The following is a 20,406-nucleotide window of genomic DNA, read 5'->3' as shown; positions in this document are numbered from 1 at the left end:
TCAAGCCACCTCCTTTCTATCCAGCACTCCACTGCCAAAATCCACCACCTTTTTCTTCATTCTGAACAAGGGACATAACCCACCAGAAAACAAAGGCAGGGGCCTCAAAATTGGTCCCCAGCTTCTGGGTGATGATGGGACTTGCAGTGCCAAAAACGAAGGGAATCAAGAACACCCAGATTAGGGCCAGAAACTCCCTCCATTGGCAATGAAATCAAAAGTTTAATCATGAGAAGTCAAAAGTGGAAGCACCAGACAGGGAGGATTGAAAACATATCTTCTTTACAAAACAACACAACTTCCCTAAACTATTAGAGGCCATGTAGTATAGTGGTTAGAGTGTCTTAGAAACTGAGACCCAGTTTCAAATCCCAGCTCCACCATGGAAGCTTGCTTGGTGACCTTGGGCCAGGGTCACCCTAACCTACCTCTCAGGGTTGTTGTTGTTGTCAGGATAAAGTGGAAGACAGGAGAATGATATAAGCCGCTTTGGGTCACCTTGGTGAGGAAGGCAGCACAATGAGGGAAAGTGGAATACATCCCCTCTTTTACAAAACAAAGTGGGGTTTAAGAACTTCCCTGAGCTATCAGAGCCAGTTAGATGTAGTGGTTAAAGCATTTGTCTAGAATCTATGAGATCCAGGTTCAAATTCTCAACCTGCCACAGATTCTTGGAGGCTGACCGAGGGCCACTCTCACGCACACACTCAGCCTCCTCCGATTCACAGGACTGGACAACGATGTCAGCCACTCTTGGTCCACGCTGGGGAGAAAGGCAGGGTGTACATGAAGCCAGTCTATAATGAGCCAAACCTAATACTGCACGAAAGAAATAATTTCAGAGCAATGACTAAAGCTATTTTCAGTTTTTTAAAAAGGAGGTATGTTTTTCAGAGTTGCTACTGTAGGAAAGGGACATTGGTTGTAAATCTGATTTTGGCTACAGTTCACAAAAACAATGATTGCACTTTATGTTGCTACATCAGATATTGCTGTAAGGCTTTTGACAGGAGGCAGAACTGCTCATTCAGTATTTAATTTAATTATTTTGCGATTATTCTTATATCCTGCTCTCCCCGGCAAACTACAGTTAAATATTGTGACTGCAACAGACCTCCAGCTCCTCCTCTCCCTTCCCTCCAGCTGTTGGGGAAAAGGAGGGACCCTGGATTTCCTCTTATCCCTCTTCTTGTGAAGGTGGGACAGGATCATATATCTAATTCTGAATCTGGCACCCGTGTGTATCACATACCCCAGAAAATGGGGCCAGGTACACTCAGGGTATGTTTTCCATAGCAACCCCCCCAGGTTTATATATTACCAATTTAACATTTTTAGGAAAACACTGAGATCTTGTGAACCTATGTCATGAGATTTCAGTTGTCAGTTTGGAAAAGGAAGGAGCAATGGCCACGTGAGCCAGGCGGTCAGGGGAAGAGGAGAAACAAGGCCTGCAACCCTCACCCACCCTCGCCACCACCACCACCAGCACCTCAGCTCTGTAGACAGGCAGGGAGGAGGAAAGGGAGCCACTTCTGCCCCTATATTGTTGCCCCCTAAACCAGGCAGGTGGAGGCAGCAGCACTGCAAGTGGGAAGGGGAGGCAGTAGGAGATGGTGGCACATTAAGTAGACAGGGTGGTTGTTCAGTGGCAAGCAGGGGTGGGATGATGCCCCCTCACAAGTCTCTTGGGCCCCCTTTATCACCAGATCTTCCTGAAGAATAGACGACACATTAGTATGATTGTAAACACTGAGAGCCAGTGCTTTGAAGTGCAGTGTGGTGGACTTGAACTGATGAGGCCTGGGTTCAAATTCCTTCTCAGCGATAGGGTTGCCAGCCTCCAGGGCGCTGGAGATCTCTCAGAATTACAACTAATCTGCAGAATTGATGAGATCTGGCAGGATGCTTGCCATCTATTGCAGGAAAAGTATAGAAATGCTAAATGCTTATCCATTGTCTCTTTGTCTTCTTCGGAGAGCTGCAACATTCCTTTCCAGGGAGGGTACGGCTCCCCTTTTTGCTGTATTCCAACCCTGTCAGCTTGCTTCAGCCTTGCACAAACAAGATGGATTCCAGGAGACCCCTTCTGTCTCTGGCTATACAGCAGTGTTCCCATCCCTTCGTGCACCAGCTTCAGTTCTGTAGCTGCGGGCCTGTGAGGGTGCCTTAACATCATGTCCCTCCCCGAACCCCACCCTCCCCAGCTCTGCACCCAAAATCTCCAGGAATTCCCCAAGCCACAGTTGGCAACCCTAGCAAGGAAGCTCAGTAGCTCTTGGCCTAACTTCCCTCACAAGGTCATGGTAAGCATAAAGTATGAGCACCCAGTTTGTTGGCAACCCAATTAAAGGAGATAGAGACAGCTGTGTGGATGAAAAGGGCTTATCGTGATTTGAAGAGACACAAAAAAACAGGAAGAGAAAGCTTTAACCCAGCAGGACCCTGGCTAAGCAAATCCCCCTCCTGAATTTCTTTCCAATTGGGAAGTTATACCCGCCCCCACCCCACCCCCCCAAAAAAATTCAAGGCAGTACAGTTTTCAAGGTAGCATAACTTTATCATAAGCATAATGTCTTTTCAACCACTGGTATAACTAAAACACAACTGCGATGAATGTAGAAATCTTGATAAGGAGAGGATTGTAAAGGAAATACACCCTGCATTTCCTTTTGCTACAATACTGCACAACATTGGCTCAAACTTTAATTCAGGTGCGGCCTAGTTACCCCTAGCAAATGCATTTCAAAGCTCCGTTTGTAGTCTGTGAGAGGGGGGGGGAGGAACTCTCTCAAACCCCCTTCCCTTTGAAGCTTGCTCACTGATGGCCCATCTGTCTCCAAGGTGACACATCCTGTCACACCTCAGCCCTCGCTGACTCTGGGAATCTCCTGATAATTTGCATTTGCTGCAGGAATGCAACTTATCTCTTGTCTTCAAAGAGTTGGCTAGTGACAGGACAGATATGAAATTGGTTTATTATTTTCCTGAGGAATTCATGGGCTGCTTGATCACCAGCTGACGAATTCGGAAGGCATAAGAATAAACTTCTTCTGATCTAGTTTTTATGGAGTTTTATGGAGCGACCATCATCTGGCAACCACGAAGGACTGACACTCTGCGTGTTAGGACCAAAGCTGGGTCTTGGTAACTATAAATCAACTAAAACCTTGCATTTGTTACTCTCTTGGAAACTTTGCCTATTTTGCCTGAAACTTAAAGAACTACTGTGAAGTTAGAGATTGCTAAGATTTCTTGTTTTTATGCTATCTGCCTCACAAATAATTTCCTTTCCTGTAACGAGCACATTTTATTAAATAAACTTATAGACTTTATATTGAAGTCTGAGAAACCTTTTTTGGGTCTCAGGGCTAAATCCAAGTGCCTGAGTGTGTGTGTGTGTGTGTGAGAAACCACCTACCCTAGTGTTTTGTGGCAATAAGCCTCCCCTGGCAGAAGCTCTACTCTGCAGGGACGGTTTTTGCTTGTTTTGACTTTTGGGAAACTGGCTGGGGAAGAGTAGCTCTCAGCTCATCCCTGGAAAGCCAGCCTTTTGGAATTGAGAGCCGGTGGCAATATACCTATACTGCGCTCACAGGGGGAATCCTGGAGCACAGTAAGGAATTTGGGTTTTCCTAGGAAAACATTTGGTGACTTTGAACTAAAGAGGAATCGGCCTGCTGGAGAGCAGACCGAGTCTCCTCGACAAGGTAGCAGAGTCTACCCGCATTGTGCTTTAGGGGGAGTCCTGAAGCCCAGTGGGGAGTTTGGCAACTTTTGACCCAAGGAGGAACCGGTTTGCTGGAGGGCAGGCCGGACCTCCTTGACAAGGATCCTCAGGGCCCTTCTGAAAGGGGATAATGAGCAGAGAGGGAAATCCTAGCAGGTGGTGCCCAGTAAAGCAAAGAAAAGAGAAAGTCCAGAATATCAGCTTAGACTTGCAGGGCCTCTTTCTTCTTCTGTAGGATCTTTGGCTGTTCCTCTTGTGCTTGAGAGGAAGGGAGGCTGGAGGAGGGGTGTGTGTTGGAAAGTCTCTGGAGCCTAATTTGAGTGACAGAGGGTTAAACCCATCCCTTCTGTTGACACTTGTTGATAAATCGAGGCTATGGATCATTTGATTATGGCTATGTGAAAGTCAATTAAGGCACACGCACACAATGAACAGGCAAAGTCCTTTGTCTTAATAAAACAAACTTTACTCACTATGAATATAGGGTAGGGAAACTGGAAGTTAAAACAATAAATCCTTACTATATTTCTAGTTTCCTAAACTTGCCAGAAAAGCTGGCAGGAATCTAAATCACATGGCATCTCTAAGAGACAGAAATGCTCCATCCTCTCTGTTTGAGATCCAAAAGGTAACTGGTACTGTAGCAGTTCTTATGGTTTTATTGCTTTGGCAGGGCACGCCCTCATTGCATGTAATATTATCATAACGATTTCTGGGTCTCATCTCTGGATATATACTGTCCAAAGTCTACTGACTGTATAGTGACCTAATGACCTCAGTGGAGCAACCTTAAAAGGGATTAACTTTAATCCACTCATCCTCTGGAATGTGCATTGTCTTGACCTCATTAATCATTGATCTTGGTATGCCTTGTTTTAGTTCCATTGTAATCACTAACTGACCTTTTGGCTATCCATTGTAATATTCCCTAATAAAAACCTTGGATGCTCAGAGAGCGAGGAGAGAGCATTCTCCAAGGAGAAAAGATACAGAATTGTCTGTCTTTCCTTCATGGTATTGCTCTTTCTACTTAGATAAAGAAAAAGAGCAGTAATATGCAATTAGTACGTGACCAAAAGCATGTTTACAACCGATTCTCACTGACCAACAGCTATTTGACACATTGGGGATTACATTGATATGCCTGTATTATTGTATTAATTCCCAATGACAATAACACAGTAGGAGGTTGAGAGTTCAAAGCAGTTTGTTTATTAGGCCCAATATACACACCGCGTGAGAACTGCCCCAAATGCGCAGGACAATTCATACACCAGAACAAAGGATTGCAACGACGTTTATAACTTCTGGTCAGTGGTTTTGCACATACGTAATATAGTGCGCAGAGACCAAAGACCCAATAATGGATACATTTGGATTAGCATATCCTATCAGTGTGGTTTTGAGGCGTGGATTTAGGTGGCTACATGATCTGTAATGGAGAAACGAAACATTCGTATCTGACACCCCTAAATCACTGCCTTGGGCCTCATTAGGGCGGCTAGCTGTACCAGGCCTGCAAGGATGATCTCACTGGCACCTGATTCATAATGGCTGCTAGTTTATGCTAACTCAGTGATCACACAGGAGTGAATAGGAACCAAAGAATAATTCTTGACCCCTTATACATGGGGTATTGCCATTATATATGTGTGCAGAATATGGTATTGTGCTAGATGCTAACCCTTATGCCCCGGGCTTAGCATCTTTATAAGTGTGAGTATGCGAACCGAGTATAAAAGCATACATTTCCAATAATAATGAAGATTATAGGCATTACAACATCACCTTCTTGAACTGGTTAACATCAATACAATCAATTTAACCCTTGGATATCTGACATATAACGAAGATCGCTATACCCAACAACACCGCCTCTCTCTCGCTCACTCTCAAGCTGTTACACTGTTTTAGCTACCATGAGGTAAAAGTTACAAAAGCCTCTTAAGAAAAATGTTGTTTGTTTTTGAATGACTTTATGAATATTTATTAAAACCGTTTCCTTGAACATTTGATATGTGCGCTGTTCAGAAAATTCCTCCGCATTCACAGAATCTGCTGTTTGAGGGCTCTGCTGTTAAGGAGGTGGAAGATCCAGCCCATGGGGGAGTGCTGGGAAATTACCCCTAAAGAAGCGATTTGGGGTATTTTCCTTTTTTCCCCCCAAATGGGGCGGGGTGTGTGTGGCTATTCACAGCTCTCCAGGAGAACAACCCTTTTTATAAAGTGAAATGTGTCACTGTTTGCTTTCAGAAAAAAGATACAAAGAAAGAAAGGGAACGTTGGGAAATGGAGGCGGAAAATTTATCCCTTTTATTCCAATCGGTTTTGGTGGTTGGGAGCCCGGAGAGGCCTTTACAGGACAGGAAAAAATGGGGCTCTTGAGAAATAATGTTTTCTTATTAATGCTCCTGCTGTAAGGTTGCCAGGTCCCTCTTCACTATCAGCGGGAGGTTTTGGGGGCGAGGCCTGAGGAGGGCAGGGTTTGGGAGGGACTTCAGTGCCATAGAGTCCAATTGCTGAAGCTGCCATTTTCTCCAGGTGAACTGATCTCCATCGGCTGGAGATCAGTTGTAATAGCGGGAGATTTCCAGCCACCACCTGGCAGTTGGCAACCCCATCCTGCTGTGAAGAGATGGTCTTAAGAAGAGAGTCTGAGTTGGGCTTTTAAACACACCCAAAAGAAGGGCAGGAGGGTCTCTCCACGGAAGGAGGCTCCAGAGAACTCGTAGAGGAGGGATCCTCGGTCTGCGTCGTAAAAGGCCACTCGGCCCTCAGTGTACTTCAGACAGACTCGGATCCTCTTGGGCTCCTCACTCAGGGACAGGAGAGGGTATTGGTCTTTTATGGCAGCCCTGTAGTGTCCAAGCCACTTCCTCACAACCCAGATCCCTTCCTCAGGACTAAAGGTGACCTTTCCCTTCCTCCCCACAGACTTTCTGGCCACCCCCACAGCCCAGCCTTCCTCACTTCCCACAAGGACTTCCCAGTAATGGCAGCCTGCTGTGAATCTCTCACGGCCCAGCACAGCATCACATTCATCAAATCTCTTATGACTAATGGGCCGAGGTTGAGCTTCTTCTCCCCATCTCACACTTTTCTGGTCCTCAGACAGGACGAGTTTTGGATGGGCCGTGTTTGGATCCAGAGTCACATTTACTGTTGGGGGAGAAAACGAGGAGACAAGAAGAGAAGCATTTTCAGCTGGGAGATTTCTCCCCTCTGGCCTGTTCTACGTCCTTCTCCTGCTCCCACCTCTTCATAACCCCCTCCTGGATTCACAGACTCTCCTGCCTCCTCCTGACCTGCTAAAAGGCAGAGCAGACTTCCTGTGAGCTTCCAGAGAAGGCAGATAAAATCCACATTAAAAACCCAAAGGAACACAACCCATTTCCTACCATATCCCATCCCAAGCAGGGAACCTTGAAAGAGAAGAAAACCATGGATATTTCACTCACAGGATTTCTCCCCCTAAGAAATCACACGAGAGAGCATTTACACAAACACCCAAATCACAGGAAACTGAGCAGAGGCACAGAATGGGTTGAATGGGTCATGGCTCTTAGTCCTGATCCAAGACACACCTCAAAACAGGCAATACCACCGAATTTGGCTTTAATTGACTCTGAACAAAACATGAAGACTGAAATGTGGTTCCCATTGCTTTCAGTCTGCCAGGGACATGTGTTTCTCACTTGGCATTTGGGACCATTTTGCATGAACTTGGGGTTGTTTCTGTGCATCAATGAAAGAAAAAAGACTGGACTGAATTCAGCTTCCCAGGGAATGTGCTGTAAGGTATTATTACATCAGCAGTAAAGTGGAGCTAATGTTCTGCCTGCGCTACTCAGAGGATGCATGCGAGGTCAGACCTTCACACCACAGCCTGAAGAATCTGCCTTCCAACCTTCTGTCTTTTACAAAGTTGCAACATCCAGCCTGATGAAATATCTGGTGTGCTTGAAAGATTACACAAAGTATTGTGACAATTTAAATAATAAATAATGAAGGTATTACATGAATTTTGTTCTTGGTAAAGGTTTTGTATGGAAAAATATGGCTGTACAATTTTTTCCTGGTTCCTAAGAATATTTCTACTCAACTCAGCCTTCCATTATTTGTTCTAAAAAATGATCACCCCTCTTCTCCTGTCATTCAAGGTGTCTCCCAGAACACTTTGAATCAAAAACACCCCAGCAATAGTTTCTGTGCTTCATAGAAAAGGGAACTTGGTGGAAGGAAGAAGGAAGGCAGAGGAGGATTTACAGTCCCTTGAAACTGTCACTTCTAGAGAGATCAAGGCACTTGGGCGGTGGATTCCAAACAGGGACAGGGCTTGTGCAGTTTTCTTGCTGCTGGTGTAGCTGCTGATAAAATGCAGCAAGAACGGGGCTTCTGCATGGCAAGCCCCCCCCCCCCCAGTTTCCCACCCCTTTCCACTGGACCACTGGGTCTTTGGCAAGTAAAAGAAATTAGTTGTAGCATATCATTATAGTCTTATGCCATTAAAGGTTTCATTCATTCATATCATTATAGTGATGCCTTTCCCCGTATATTGTCACAACAGAAGGGTCTAGAGGCTTACTCTTTAATGAAGGCTGGGGATTCAGAGAACCAGGTACACGTATTGATAAAACATTATATCTTTATAGTGAGTATACAGTATTGCCTATTTTTAAAAAAAACTAAAAATCCCCACTTAGATGAGGGAAGGAAATGAGTGCCACAAGGAAAGAGTCAGGCTGCCACACAAGTGGGAAAATCTGAATTTTTCCAACCCACATAGCAGCCATCCAGACTTTACTGCAAACCAGGTTTGAGAAAGATCAGAGAAAACCTTGGAAACCCCACCAGGTGTACAAATGTGACGAGGAAGCAGTTGGGAAAACCACTTCCCAAAACAGATGAATCCAGGGCTAATAACCTGTGAGAAGATGGCCAAGATCAAGCTAGAATTTACAGAATTACCCTTGGTATTGAATTCATGTCCCCTCCCTGCTCCTGTGGAAGCAACTTATTGACAGCTCTGCAAAAACTAAGCCCTCAAAAGAGCTGCAATATTACCAATGAAAGTCCTTCTGCACTAGAATTACCATCACAGAGCTATGAAACTTCAACCATGACCTACCCTGGGCTGGAAAAACAGATATCTCAATAGCCACTAGTTTGAAAGAAACTTTGCTGCCCTGAACACACACATACATCCTATATCCTGGAGATACCTCTCCAAAAGCCTGTTCTGCAAATTTACTGAAAACTTTGGTAAAGGATTGATATGTTGTGATATACCATCAATGCTGTTTTAAAATGTATTCATTAAAAACAGCCAATAACTGACCCTACACAGAAGAAAGAAAAAGAGCTAAGCCAGCATTCAATCTGCAGACATCTGCCTTCCTTCTGTCTGAATTCACTCTAAAAAAAATTCACTCTGAATTCAGTCAGGAGACAGCTTCCTCCTGCTCAGAAGCGTGCATCCGAGTGATAGCTGGGAAGATGGAAGACCAAGCTGGAGAGGAGGCTTGTGACAGGCATGTGGTTCCAGTTCTTCTCCCAAACATCAAACACAATTTATGTGTGAACAACTGGAAAACAGCACCAGGGCAGGCTGGACTTCTACCTTTATATACTGCCATTCCACAAAGACAGCTTAAAAAAAAACCTGAGGATCCAATACACAATTTATAGCACCTTGAAAATAAGGGAAATCCACTGGGAGAAATGGGATTCCCAACCTGGTCCATGACTCTCATGGGAGGATTCAGAAAGGCCTTCAAAGGCTGAGGCCCAGCAACTGTTCCCTGTCATTTAAATATGGAGACAGGTAGGTGAAAGGAGGCAGTTCATCCCCTCAGAATCCACCTTCTCTTTCCCCCTGACAGACCTCCTCAGAACAAGAACTGGCCGTGGCAGGGAGGGAGAGAGGTTGAGGAACAACACGAGAGCGTCCAGTAATGTTATCTCTGGAAAAACACTAAGCAGAACAACACAAATTGTAAGGTGAAGCTTTTTAGTTAAGAAATAGTTGATCCGTGTATGAAGAAAAAATTACCTTTCTGCAGGTGAAGTCCAGAATCCAGGATGCCTGAGGAAGCAAAAGAAACAAAAGTGAGCAGCAGACCCTTGTGCTTATCACCCATCATGTGACGAAAACATCAGTTCATAATATGGTCTCTTTTTCTCTTGGGGAGGGAAGGTGCCGTATAGCCCCACCTCATCAGATCTTGAAAGCTAAGTAGGGTTGGTATTTGGATGGGAGACCAAAGAAAACTGTGCAGATTAAGGCAATGGCAAAGAAATCTCTGCTTCTCACTTGTCTTGAAAACCCCTTTCTGGGGTCGCCATAACTTGGTTGTGACTTGATGGCACATGCGTACATATTTCTTCTGAGTTTTGGCTGAAAGGTTGAAGCTACTTCTGGGGGAAATTCTTCCCAAATTTTACTGATGTGGAAATATTAACATTTCTTTTCACTAGTCACTTTGAGTGACTGGAGATTCACTTCATAGAAAGTATGCTAAAGACTGCGGCCCAAGGGTCCGCTCCAGATAAACTTAGGATGCTTCTAAAAAGAGCTTCCACAGTGCCACCCTAAGCAGAATTACCCCCCTTCTAACTCCACTGATTTAAATTGGCTTAGAAGGGTGTAATTCTGCTTAAGACAGCACTATCAGTCCCCCCAAGACCACTCTGTGGGCTCAGTTATGACATGTTGAAGCAAACATACAGTCAAAGAGACCAGTTCTGATAGGCCCAATTTGGCCACAGACACGCTGCAGTGAGAATGGGGGGTAGTTATTCCTGAAAGGGATGGGGTGGGTGTCTCCATTAAATGAGGATGCCCTGAAGGGCAGTTTCCTCCCCCACCCTTTTATTTTAGGTGCTCGTTTGACTACTACCTTCCAGTTTGCCAGTCCATGGATACAAATGACTAGAGAGTGGAAACACAGAATAATTCTGAGAAAATTCACATAAAGGAATTTTTAACTAAAGTCGCAGGAGAAATCTGATCAGAAGACCTTCCACGGTGAACTACCTAATTGGTACACATACTCCTTGTATTCCTGCGTCTTCTAATGATATAAGCCGGGGTCCCCAACATGGCGCCCACCAATCCCTTTACTGGTGTCCCTCAAGTATTTAATGAAGAGGCCAGGGCGAGGTGGAACTTTTGCCAAGCAAGGCTTCTGGCTGTACAGCTTTTTAAAAATGTTGCTTTCACTTCTTCTGCCACCAACAGCAGAAGGATCTTCCCTGTGTGACTGAAGGTAAGCTGCAGCAGCCATTTTGTGGCTGGCTCCACTTCCAGTGGCATCCATTTTGTGGCTGCGCCCACCATGCTGGTCTGAATTCCAAAGGTGGCCCCAGGCTCAAAAAGGTTGGGTACCCCAATTAGGGCTGCCAGGTGTCCAGTGGTGGCCAGGTTGCCAGGTGCCTGGCAATTCGCCCCTCTGCCTGTCGACCACCTGAGGGTTGGGGGGGCAAACGTGCACGCATGCGCACACCACAAGCACGGCACTTCTGGTTTACAACCGGAAGGGCCTCCTCACAAGGGGCCTTTTCCTCTTAGTTTGAGTGGTAAAGGGTTGTTTTACCACACAAACTAAGAGGGAAAGGCCCCTTGCGAGTGGCACTTCTGGTTGTAAACCGGAAGTGACGCACATGGGCACGCGCAATCCCAGCCACAGTAGCCTCCTGCCGGAGGAGAGAGGGGACCTGACAGCCCTAACCCCAATATAAGCATCCTAAAACACATCTGGCCCAAACTAATGTCCAGTCTGATATCCCTGCAGGGTTTCTTCATTACCTTTGAATCGCTTCTTGATGTCCTCCAAAAGAAGATTTAGATTGGAGAAGTCCCAGATGCGCCACTTCTGGGCAAGAGGAAAAGGCACTGCAGCCTCCTTTTGTTCGTACCTTGAGAAAAATCATGTTAAGGTACCATCCATCCAATTCTCAATCCCGACTCCAGGCAGATCCGAGAAACAGAGGAAGGAATCAGCCGAAGGCCGAGAGACAGAGGCTGAGGCTGAAAGCAGAGCAAGATGGGAGGGCTCTTCAGAGAGCAACATCCACCTCACTGTAGCTCCTGAGACACCAAAGCCACACAGGAGCTGTGGGGAATCATTATTAAAAAATGAAACAGAGCCTGTCTGGGCACAGATCACTACAGGGGGAGGTCTCCTGTCTACCCCCCAGCCATTTTCCCATGCTGAAACTGTGCTGGGGGGAAAGTAACTCCCCTCCCCCGGGCCGTCTGGGCATGAAAAATGTCTGGGGTGTGTGGAGGCAGGAGCCCTTCCTACCCCGCAGAGGCATTTCAAGCCCCTACAGGCTCTGCTTTATTCTTTAAAGTTGCTGTGTGGCTCAGGGGAACCCAGACCCAACTCTGAAAAAAGCAAACATCCCGGAAAAAAGCAAACATCAGAACACCAACCCCTCATCCCCTGCCCAGATCTGCCTTGCAAATGCCCAGCGGAAGAAAAAGAAAGCCTGGGTGGTTGAGAGTTCTGGACTTTAGGGTTGGAATTAGGGGAGGGGCTGCGGCTCAATGGTAGAGCATCCACTTGACATGCAGAAGGTCCCGGGTTCAATCCTCGGCATCTCCAAGTAAAAGGATCAGGTAGTTGGTGGTGTGAAAGATCTCTACCAGAGACCTTGGAGAGCCAGTGCAACTGTGAGTAGACAGTACTAACTTTTATTAACCCAGTGGTTTCATTCAGTATACGGCTGCTTCCTGTGTCCTGTGACTAGGACTGTAGGACCCGGGTTCAATCCCACATTCAGCCATGTGGCTCACTGGGTGATTTTAGACCAGTCTCTTTCTCTCAGACAGGGATGTTATGAGGATAAAATAGAGGAGGACAGAATTAGGTTCAGTGCCTTCATGTCTTTTTCTCCATCTCCCATAATACTAGAACTCGGGGGCACCCAATGAAGTTGCTGAGAAATAGGTTTGGGACAGACAAAAGGACATATTTTTTACTCAACCAGTAATTAATCTGCTGAATTCATTGCTGATTGAGGTAATAATGGCTACAAGCATAGATAGCTTTAAAAGGGGATTAGACATATTCATGGAGGAGAGCTCCAGCAGTGGCCACTAGACTTGGTGACTGAAGGGAGCCTCCGTAGCCAGAGGCAGCAAACCTCTGAATAACAGTGCTAGGAGGCAGCATGGGAGGGCCTTGGCCTCTGTGCTGTGTTTCTTGTCTGTCCAGGGGTATGTATTGGCCACTGTGTGAAACAGGATGCTGGGCTAAATGGACCACTGGTCTCATTCAGCAGGGTCTACTTATGTTCTCAAGAGTGAGGCTGAGAGACATTGGAAGGAAACAGGTCACATGACATCACCACACCCAGAGGCGTGTTTACTTCTGTCCCTTTTAATCATTTGCCCCTGGGGGGAGGAGTGGAAATTTCAACCCCAGTAATGTCACATGAGAATGCTTCTTCCTCTGAAACTACTTGGAGGGACTTAAAGCAGAGGTGTCAATTTTCTGATCACCAACTGTGTATTCCCCATTATGGGTTGCACAGGATGACAAATGCTTTATTTTGCCAGTGTGGAGTAATCTGAGTAGGTGCAGCACAAAGTGCTCTGTGGTTGAAGGAACACTGGTTCCTCATGTGTAGTCTCACCCTACCCTCCTTAACAAACAGAGCACATTGGATTGGGCTGGGTGGTCATACCCGTGTTCACCTCTAAAATGCCCTATAGTCAGCCCCGATGCCGACCAAGGCATTAAAGTTTCCAAACTGCCATTTTATGGAACGAATGTAAGACTTAGGGTAAGATTAGGTAATAATAGATATAGGAATAGATTTAGGAATAGAGGTTTAAAGGTGACCTTAGCTATAGCTGATTCAGAGAGCTGAAAAAACACACTCTCTTGATAAGCGAGGCAGGAAAGAACTGGAGAAGAAAGGGGCGTTTCCCAGGAGACAGGAAGTGGGAGTGAAAGTTTTTTAAGTCCTGCCTCCCGAAGCAAGGGAAGCCGAAACACCCAATCATAGATGCCCTTCTCTCTCAAAGCGAGAATGTAGCTGAGGAGACTCAAACCCTGTATTTCCTGGGGTAATTTTTAAAATGTTGCTTTCGAAGCAGCTGCCACAAGGATCTTCGTTGGGTGACTGAAGGTAACCTACAACAGCCAATTTGTGACTGGCTCCGCCTCCTGTGGCAGCCACTTTGTGCCAGCCATTTTGTGGCTGTGCCCCCTGCACCAGGGCAGAATTCCAAAGATTCCTGCAGCCTCAAAAAGTTTGGGGACCCCTCTTCTAGAGATTTTTCAGCTAGGTGTCAACCCAGACTACTCCCCAATACTATTTCACGGTTTCCTGTTGACGAGGCTCTGTGTTTGAGCTGTTTGCCACTGACGGATGGATGGAGATCCAAGAACTTAACTATACTCATTTTGACCTCAGCCATGATCCTGATGGACCACGTTCTTCACAGGATACCCAGACACACACACCCAGTGTTAAGGTTAATGAGAAAGATCCACTTACCTCTGCAAGGTGCTTCTGGCTTCCTATAGAAAAATGGCAGAGAGAAAGAAAGAAGAGAGACCTTAATGGTTGCTAAAAGGCCACAACAGGGAGACCCCTCAGACCCTGGGCCATTCTGCACTCTGGCCCTTCTCCTGTGCCCAGCTAGCAGAGTCCACTTAAAGGTTGGGGTGCATCTCCATAAAGTGGGAGAAAATCTCTGTGAGGTTAATATTAGCAAAGTGGAGCCATTTCAGAGGACAGTTGGTCATCCAGTCCACATAGTATTCTAGTTGACAAATTGGGAAAATGTGGTTTAGATCCTATTATTGTTAGGTGAATCTGCAACTGGTTGACAGATTGTGCCCAAAGAGTGCTAGTTAATGGTTCCTCATCCACTTGGAGAGAAGTGACTAGTGGAGTGCCTCAGGGATCTGTGCTGGGCCCTGTGTTGTTCAACATCTTTATAAATTATTTGGATTAAGGAATAGAGGGGATGCTTATAAAATTTGCAGATGATACTAAATTGGGAAGGGTAGAAAATACAGTAGAAGACAGAGATCACGCGAAGTGATGGTATTGCTTTACTCTGCTCTGGTTAGACCTCACCTAGAGTACTGTGTTCCGTTTTGGGCACCACAATTTAAGAAAGATGTAGACAAGCTGGAACGTGTCCAGAGGAGAGCAACAAAGATGGTGAGGAGTCTGGAGACCAAGTCCTTTGAGGAAAGGTTGAAGGAGCTGGGTATGTTTAGCCTGGAGAGGAGAAGACTGAGAGGGGATATGATAACCATGTTCAAGTACTTAAAGGGCTGTCATATAGAGGATGGCGCTGAGTTGTTTTCTGTTGCCCAAGAAAGTCGGACCAGAACCAACGGGTTGAAATTAAATCAAAAGAGTTTCCGTCTAGAGTGACCACAGGTCCTTCTTCTTGGCAGCTTATTTAAGATTGCTTTCCTCCCATTGTTAAGTTTTTGAACTGTCTTTCCTGGCATATGCGCTACCCTCCGCAAATTCTTCATATCTATATCTGCAGTTATTGTCCTCATGTGAGGCTTTAAATTTACGTCTCGCTCCCCCGGAAGATTTAGTTTAAAGCCCTCCTTATCAGGCTTGCAAGGCTCTGGCCAAACTCATTTTTACCCACCTTTGTGAGGTGCCAGCCATCTCCCGATAGAAGAGCATCATCTAGGTAGCGTAAGCCATGGTCCAAAAAACCAAACCTTTCCTGGCGACACCATCAACGAAGCTACTAATTTATTTCCAGAGTTTTTCGTTCCAGTCCCAAACCGCGGCCTACTACAGGAAGAACTATCACAACCTGTGCCCCCAATGTTCCTTCACCTTTTTACCCAAAGCTGTATAATACTTTTAATACTTTTACAGTGCATTCCTAAGGAGAGTTACTCAGTCTAAGCCCATTGAAATGAATGGGCTTAGACTGGAGTAACTCTCCGTAGGAATGCACTGTTAATGGGGCAGAGGGGAAAGCATTCCAAGATGAAAACTTGCTAGCAACACAAAGTGGGCTCATTTGCTTTCTCATTTGCTTTCTGCCTAAGCGAAGGAGGCACAGAAAGGGTTTGGAGGCAACATTCTCCAAAGGGGAACCTGAGCTATTCCTGCCACACTCTTACCTGCAGGAGTTCACTGGTAGGCTGCTGACACTTCTCTTCCATCTCCTGAATGAGGCTGTCCAGAGGGGAGAGCTTCTCACAGAGTTTGGCCAGGTGCTGGTCCCGGTTTCTTTCCACCTCCTTCTCCATCTCTTCCATCGGGGCCAGGAGAAGTTTCTCTTGCTCCTCCAGAAATGTGCGTAGTTGTCTGAACTTGGCTGCCATCTCTTGCTTCTCTCCTGTGGTTTCCTTCTGAATGGAAAGAGAAGGAAATCAGGTCAACATAACACAGCTGGTCTTTGCAGTGGGAAGTTGTTCTTTCGGAGACTCCTATCTGAAGGGCATTTTGGCCTTTCACAGAGATCACATCAACATTCGGCAGGGAAAAAGAAATATTTCCATGGACCCATCCTGAGGGCCAAAGTACATTTCAATCTCCTGGAGAGGTTCTTTCAGCCACAGAGGACGATGTCTGCAGCAGAAGACCCAGAGAATAGAAAGGACTTCTTGAGTCCATTTGTTTCCCCAACCCCCACCTCCTATCTGGCAAAAAGGTACAATGTTTGAGTAGAAATACCACTGGTGAGAAAAAAGCTATGAAGCCCCTTCCCCTCACTTGGTCTCCCTGGCTGCATTTTGGGCAAGAAAAAACTGCAGGGGGAAAGATCGACATGCGACTGAGTATTCCAAATACTTTCCCCCCTTAGAATCTGTAATGACCGAACAACCCTTGGCCTAGTTCAGAATCAGTGGAGTATCCATCAGCATTTCTACCCAGCATTTTTCTGGGGGGTAGAACACCCTCTTCTCTTTTCAGGGGCATCTCCTGGCTTGCAGTGTTGGTGCAGGCACACAAATGGGGAATTAACACATACATTCATCTGCCCAGGGCTCATCCAAGAGCACAGAGTACCTTGGAAAGTCAAGGGATTCTGCCTTAAACAAGATCACCCAAGAACAAAAAAAAAAAAAGGAGGGGGGTGTCTAGATATGGATAAATAATCCGGGGGCAGCCCACCCACTAGGAAGCCCTAGGAGACCATCCAAGATGCCAGTAACACCAAGTGGGTGCAGTTCCACAACATCCCCAGCCCCAGTGCCTGGGCATAACTCTGCTTAGAACAGCAATGCTATGCCTTCCTTTGTGTGTGTGTGTGGGGGTCTGGTCTGCTTCAATATTGACAATCTGTGCACAGAACTTCCAGACTGGGGGGGGGGGTTGCTTTGTAGATTGACTTTTCTGATATTCTCTGCCATTCCTCTCCCAATACAAGTTCTAGAATCTGTTCACTTCCCAGCCAGTGACACTTACGAGCAGGTCTTTACTTTTCTTCTCTACGACTGCTTGACACGCCACAATTCCTTCTCTCTTCGTCTTCAGCTTCTCCAGGCAGTTGCGGAACTGATCATGGGAAAGGAGAGACCCAAAAGTGAGATCAGTTACTTTTAAAGAAATTTATCATAAAACATACAAGAAGTAAAACTGTCATTAAAAGCCAAACTGTCATTAAAAGCCACCAAAACAGGGGAAACTTTGTGTGGAAGCAACCTCAGCTGTGGTGCGGGAAAGGATTTCTTGTGGTGCCACACTGCTGTGGAGGGCCATGGCTCAGTGGGAGAGCATCCGCTTGGCATGCAGAAAGCCCCTGGTTCAATCCCCAGCATCTCCAGTTGAAAGTCATAGGTAGCAATTAATGTGAAAGACTTCCACCTGAGTCCCTGGAGAGCCGCTGCCAATCAGTGGACCTGAACAGACCAAGGGACTGACTCAGAACAAAGCAGCTTCATGCGTAGATAAAAAATTGATTGAAACTGCTACCTCACAGCTTCTGTGTGCAGGTACCAACTCTGCACCCATTCTCCCCTAGACCCCAGGCAACTCAAGGGTAGCAAGTGAAATTGGGAAAGCATTGTGTGTGTGTGTGTGTGCATAGGGGGTTAAAACTGGGCATCAGGCAGCTGCCCCCTCATAGCTCAGTCATGCAATGGGCTGCCCAGACACAGCCAGACAGGAAGTGAGTACATCTCCTCAGCTTTACATTTCACCCCACTTTAGCCTCAGCAGGGGGCAGGAGGCAATGCCTTAGGGAGTCACCAAGCCAAGAAGGAGGCAGCAAAGAGGTGTTTTCCACCCCCAATTTGGGCCCAGAGGCGGAGGAAGAAACTGGAGGCAGTTTCCCCGCAAAGAGACCAAGGAGAAGGGAAGGATCAACGGCTCTTCCCCACCAATCTCCACCTTATTGATTTCCTACCTTGTACTCTTGGAAGTAGGGTTGCCAGGTCCCTCTTTGCCACCGGCGGGAGATTTTTGGGGTGGAGCCTGAGGAGGGCAGGGTTTGGGGAGGGGCTTCAATGCCATAGAGTTCAATGGCCAAAACGGTCATTTTTCTCCAGGTGATCTGACCTCTTTCAGCTGGAGATCAGTTGAATTAGCAGATTTCTTGCTACTACCTGGCAGTTGGCAACCCTACTTGGGAGGCCTCAAGAGGAAGGGTTTCGTGATTTCTGGGCTCCTTGGATCGATCACAGACTACACAGATGGGGGCTTCGTCGTCCTTGCAGAAGAGCTTCAGCGGATCCTGGTGCTTCTGGCAAACTCTCCCACTTCCAGCAGCCATGACTGCCTGATGCCCCAAACACGGAAACAGGATTTGTTTCATCCCCCCCCCCAAACTACCAATATAGTTTTAAATCTGACGTTTTTCATTTCTAAATGCTTTCTCATTTGTAGTTGCATATAGGATTATATATAGTGACTATATTCCCTAATATATATTTTCAATAAAACCTTTTGGTTAAATATATTGTAGCTAAACATGTTCATAAACATATGAGTAATACAACTTCCACCTTTCCTGAAACTCTTCACATTACTGGGGGGTTCTTATGACAAACCTCTAAAAGTAGTTCCAGATCTGTAAGAAGGTGAAGCTGGAAATGCAGGAATATGGATGGACCCTGATGGATTTTTAAGCCACCTTTCAGATTAAACTCCAAACCTGCCTGCCAACCCTCTCACAGTCAGCATCTCCTCTTAGGTGGCCCTCCAGACGACACCATGAACGTTACAAATGATTAATGATTCTGATACTAGTACAAGCAGATATTCATTCTGGTGTGAGCTAACTCGAGTTTGATTTGGGGGGTTTACCCTCACTGTACCTTAATTTTTCCATGGTGGTTGTGATAATGATGACGATGCATTCCTTCATATCCTGGACCCACAAGGGTGTCAATACGTGGGGCTCCTGTGGGTTCCTAGCCTGTTCACTTGGAAACCCCATAATGCCCCTTTCCAAACCCTCAGAATTAATCTCACAGCCCATGATCTCCTGCAGGGTCGTTTGCCCTCAAGGAAGCCTTTCTGCCAACAGACCTAACAAACCTGCTCTGAGTTTTGGCCATCTTGATCATGGGCGACTTCTCCATTTGGCCTGGTGCTGAAAACAGGTTTTGGGACCTCACTCTGAAACTTAGCACAAAGTTAGTCTTGACCCTGCCAGCCTGTCAGTAGTTGTGTAGTGCCTGGATTCTGAGAACGAAACACATCCATTTCTCACCATCTGCTCCTCCCTCCATATTCACAATGACCTTGGCACAGTATTGGAATCCCCACTTCATCAGAGGCCTGCACTGGGGGGGGGGGCTGGCCAGGACCCCCCTTGGGAAGTGAAACCTCTTGGGCTGGCCACGCAGCTCGATCTTGGCATAGGGGGGCCAAGGGGATGGCCATTGTAAATAATAGACAGGCCACTGCTTAAAAGGAAGGAAATAGGACTGTACCGTGCATGATCCTCAGGCAAAGGTGGCCTGCCAGTGAAAGGCTGGGGCATCAATACTGAGAGGGCAACCAGCAAAGGGTAATTTCGGGGGGTGGGGGGGAGGAAGAGCAGAGGCGGCGGCCAGTCCCTCCCCTCCACCATGAGGAAAAACCCTTCCCCAAGCACCTTTTTTGATTTTTATTCCTAGCTGCTGCTTTGCCAGCCAATTTGTGGCGGGGTAATAATATAATATCGTATATTTCTATTTTGCATTATATTGATAGTTACAAACCAGCAAGCGACAACCACCACAACCTTGCAAGAGTTTTCAAGTGAAATCTTGAGCCACGCACAAGGATGCTAGAAAGTCTCCCTCCAACGATTTCTGACTTACCCTCTTTTCCAGGAAAGCCTCCTCCAGAGGAACCACCTGGTGGTCTTGGTGCTCCTCGGATGTGCTGCAGACCCCGCAGAGGGGGGCTTCGTCCTCCTTGCAGAAAAACCTCAGGGGCTCCTGGTGCTGCTCGCAGACCCCCCTCCTTCGCTTCTGCCCCTGAGGACTGGGTTTCTTGGCTACTTCCACCAAGTTGGCCGGCTGTTGGTTGGGCTGGAGGGTCCCCTCCTGCGCTCGCCCTCTGCATTGGGGGCAGGAAGCCTCGGCCCCAGATGCCCCCCAGCTGCGGGTCAGGCAGGCTGGGCAGAAACTGTGGCCGCACTCCACGATGGTCACCAGATCGCTGGAAAAGTCCCGGCAGAAGGAGCAAGAGGCTTCCTCGCACAGCTCCTGGACGGGACCCCCGGCAGCCAT

At 46.7% G+C, this 20,406-nt stretch overlaps 1 protein-coding gene across 1 annotated transcript; it reads right to left on the bottom strand.

The window, feature by feature from the left end:
* LOC130494057 (E3 ubiquitin-protein ligase TRIM7-like) lies at positions 1 to 20,406 on the bottom strand. The gene is made up of 11 exons (XM_056867706.1): positions 19,993 to 20,406; positions 18,309 to 18,461; positions 17,150 to 17,239; positions 15,859 to 16,089; positions 14,243 to 14,265; positions 11,538 to 11,647; positions 9,783 to 9,815; positions 6,825 to 6,889; positions 6,408 to 6,542; positions 684 to 763; positions 1 to 61 (listed from the first exon to the last, which is right to left on the bottom strand). Exons 1-11 carry the CDS (start codon positions 20,404 to 20,406, stop codon positions 1 to 3), a joined length of 1,395 nt encoding a protein of 464 aa, XP_056723684.1.

The sequence above is a fragment of the Euleptes europaea genome, chromosome 1, assembly GCF_029931775.1.
Source record: "Euleptes europaea isolate rEulEur1 chromosome 1, rEulEur1.hap1, whole genome shotgun sequence".
In the NCBI taxonomy this organism is placed as follows: domain Eukaryota; kingdom Metazoa; phylum Chordata; class Lepidosauria; order Squamata; family Sphaerodactylidae; genus Euleptes; species Euleptes europaea.
This window is presented reverse-complemented; position numbering and strand designations above follow the sequence as displayed.

What these genes read in the sequence shown, in the direction of transcription:
- LOC130494057 (XM_056867706.1), bottom strand. Translation starts at nt 20,406, where the DNA reads ATGGCTGCCGGGGGTCCCGTCCAGGAGCTGTGCGAGGAAGCCTCTTGC. An exon ending in TTCCTCTTGAGGCCTCCCAA is followed by an intron (nt 17,240 to 18,308) that starts GTAGGGTTGCCA and finishes TCCCATGATCAG; the next exon opens with TTCCGCAACTGCCTGGAGAA. An exon ending in TGTCTGAGGACCAGAAAAGT is followed by an intron (nt 6,543 to 6,824) that starts GTGAGATGGGGA and finishes TCCCTGAGTGAG; the next exon opens with GAGCCCAAGAGGATCCGAGT.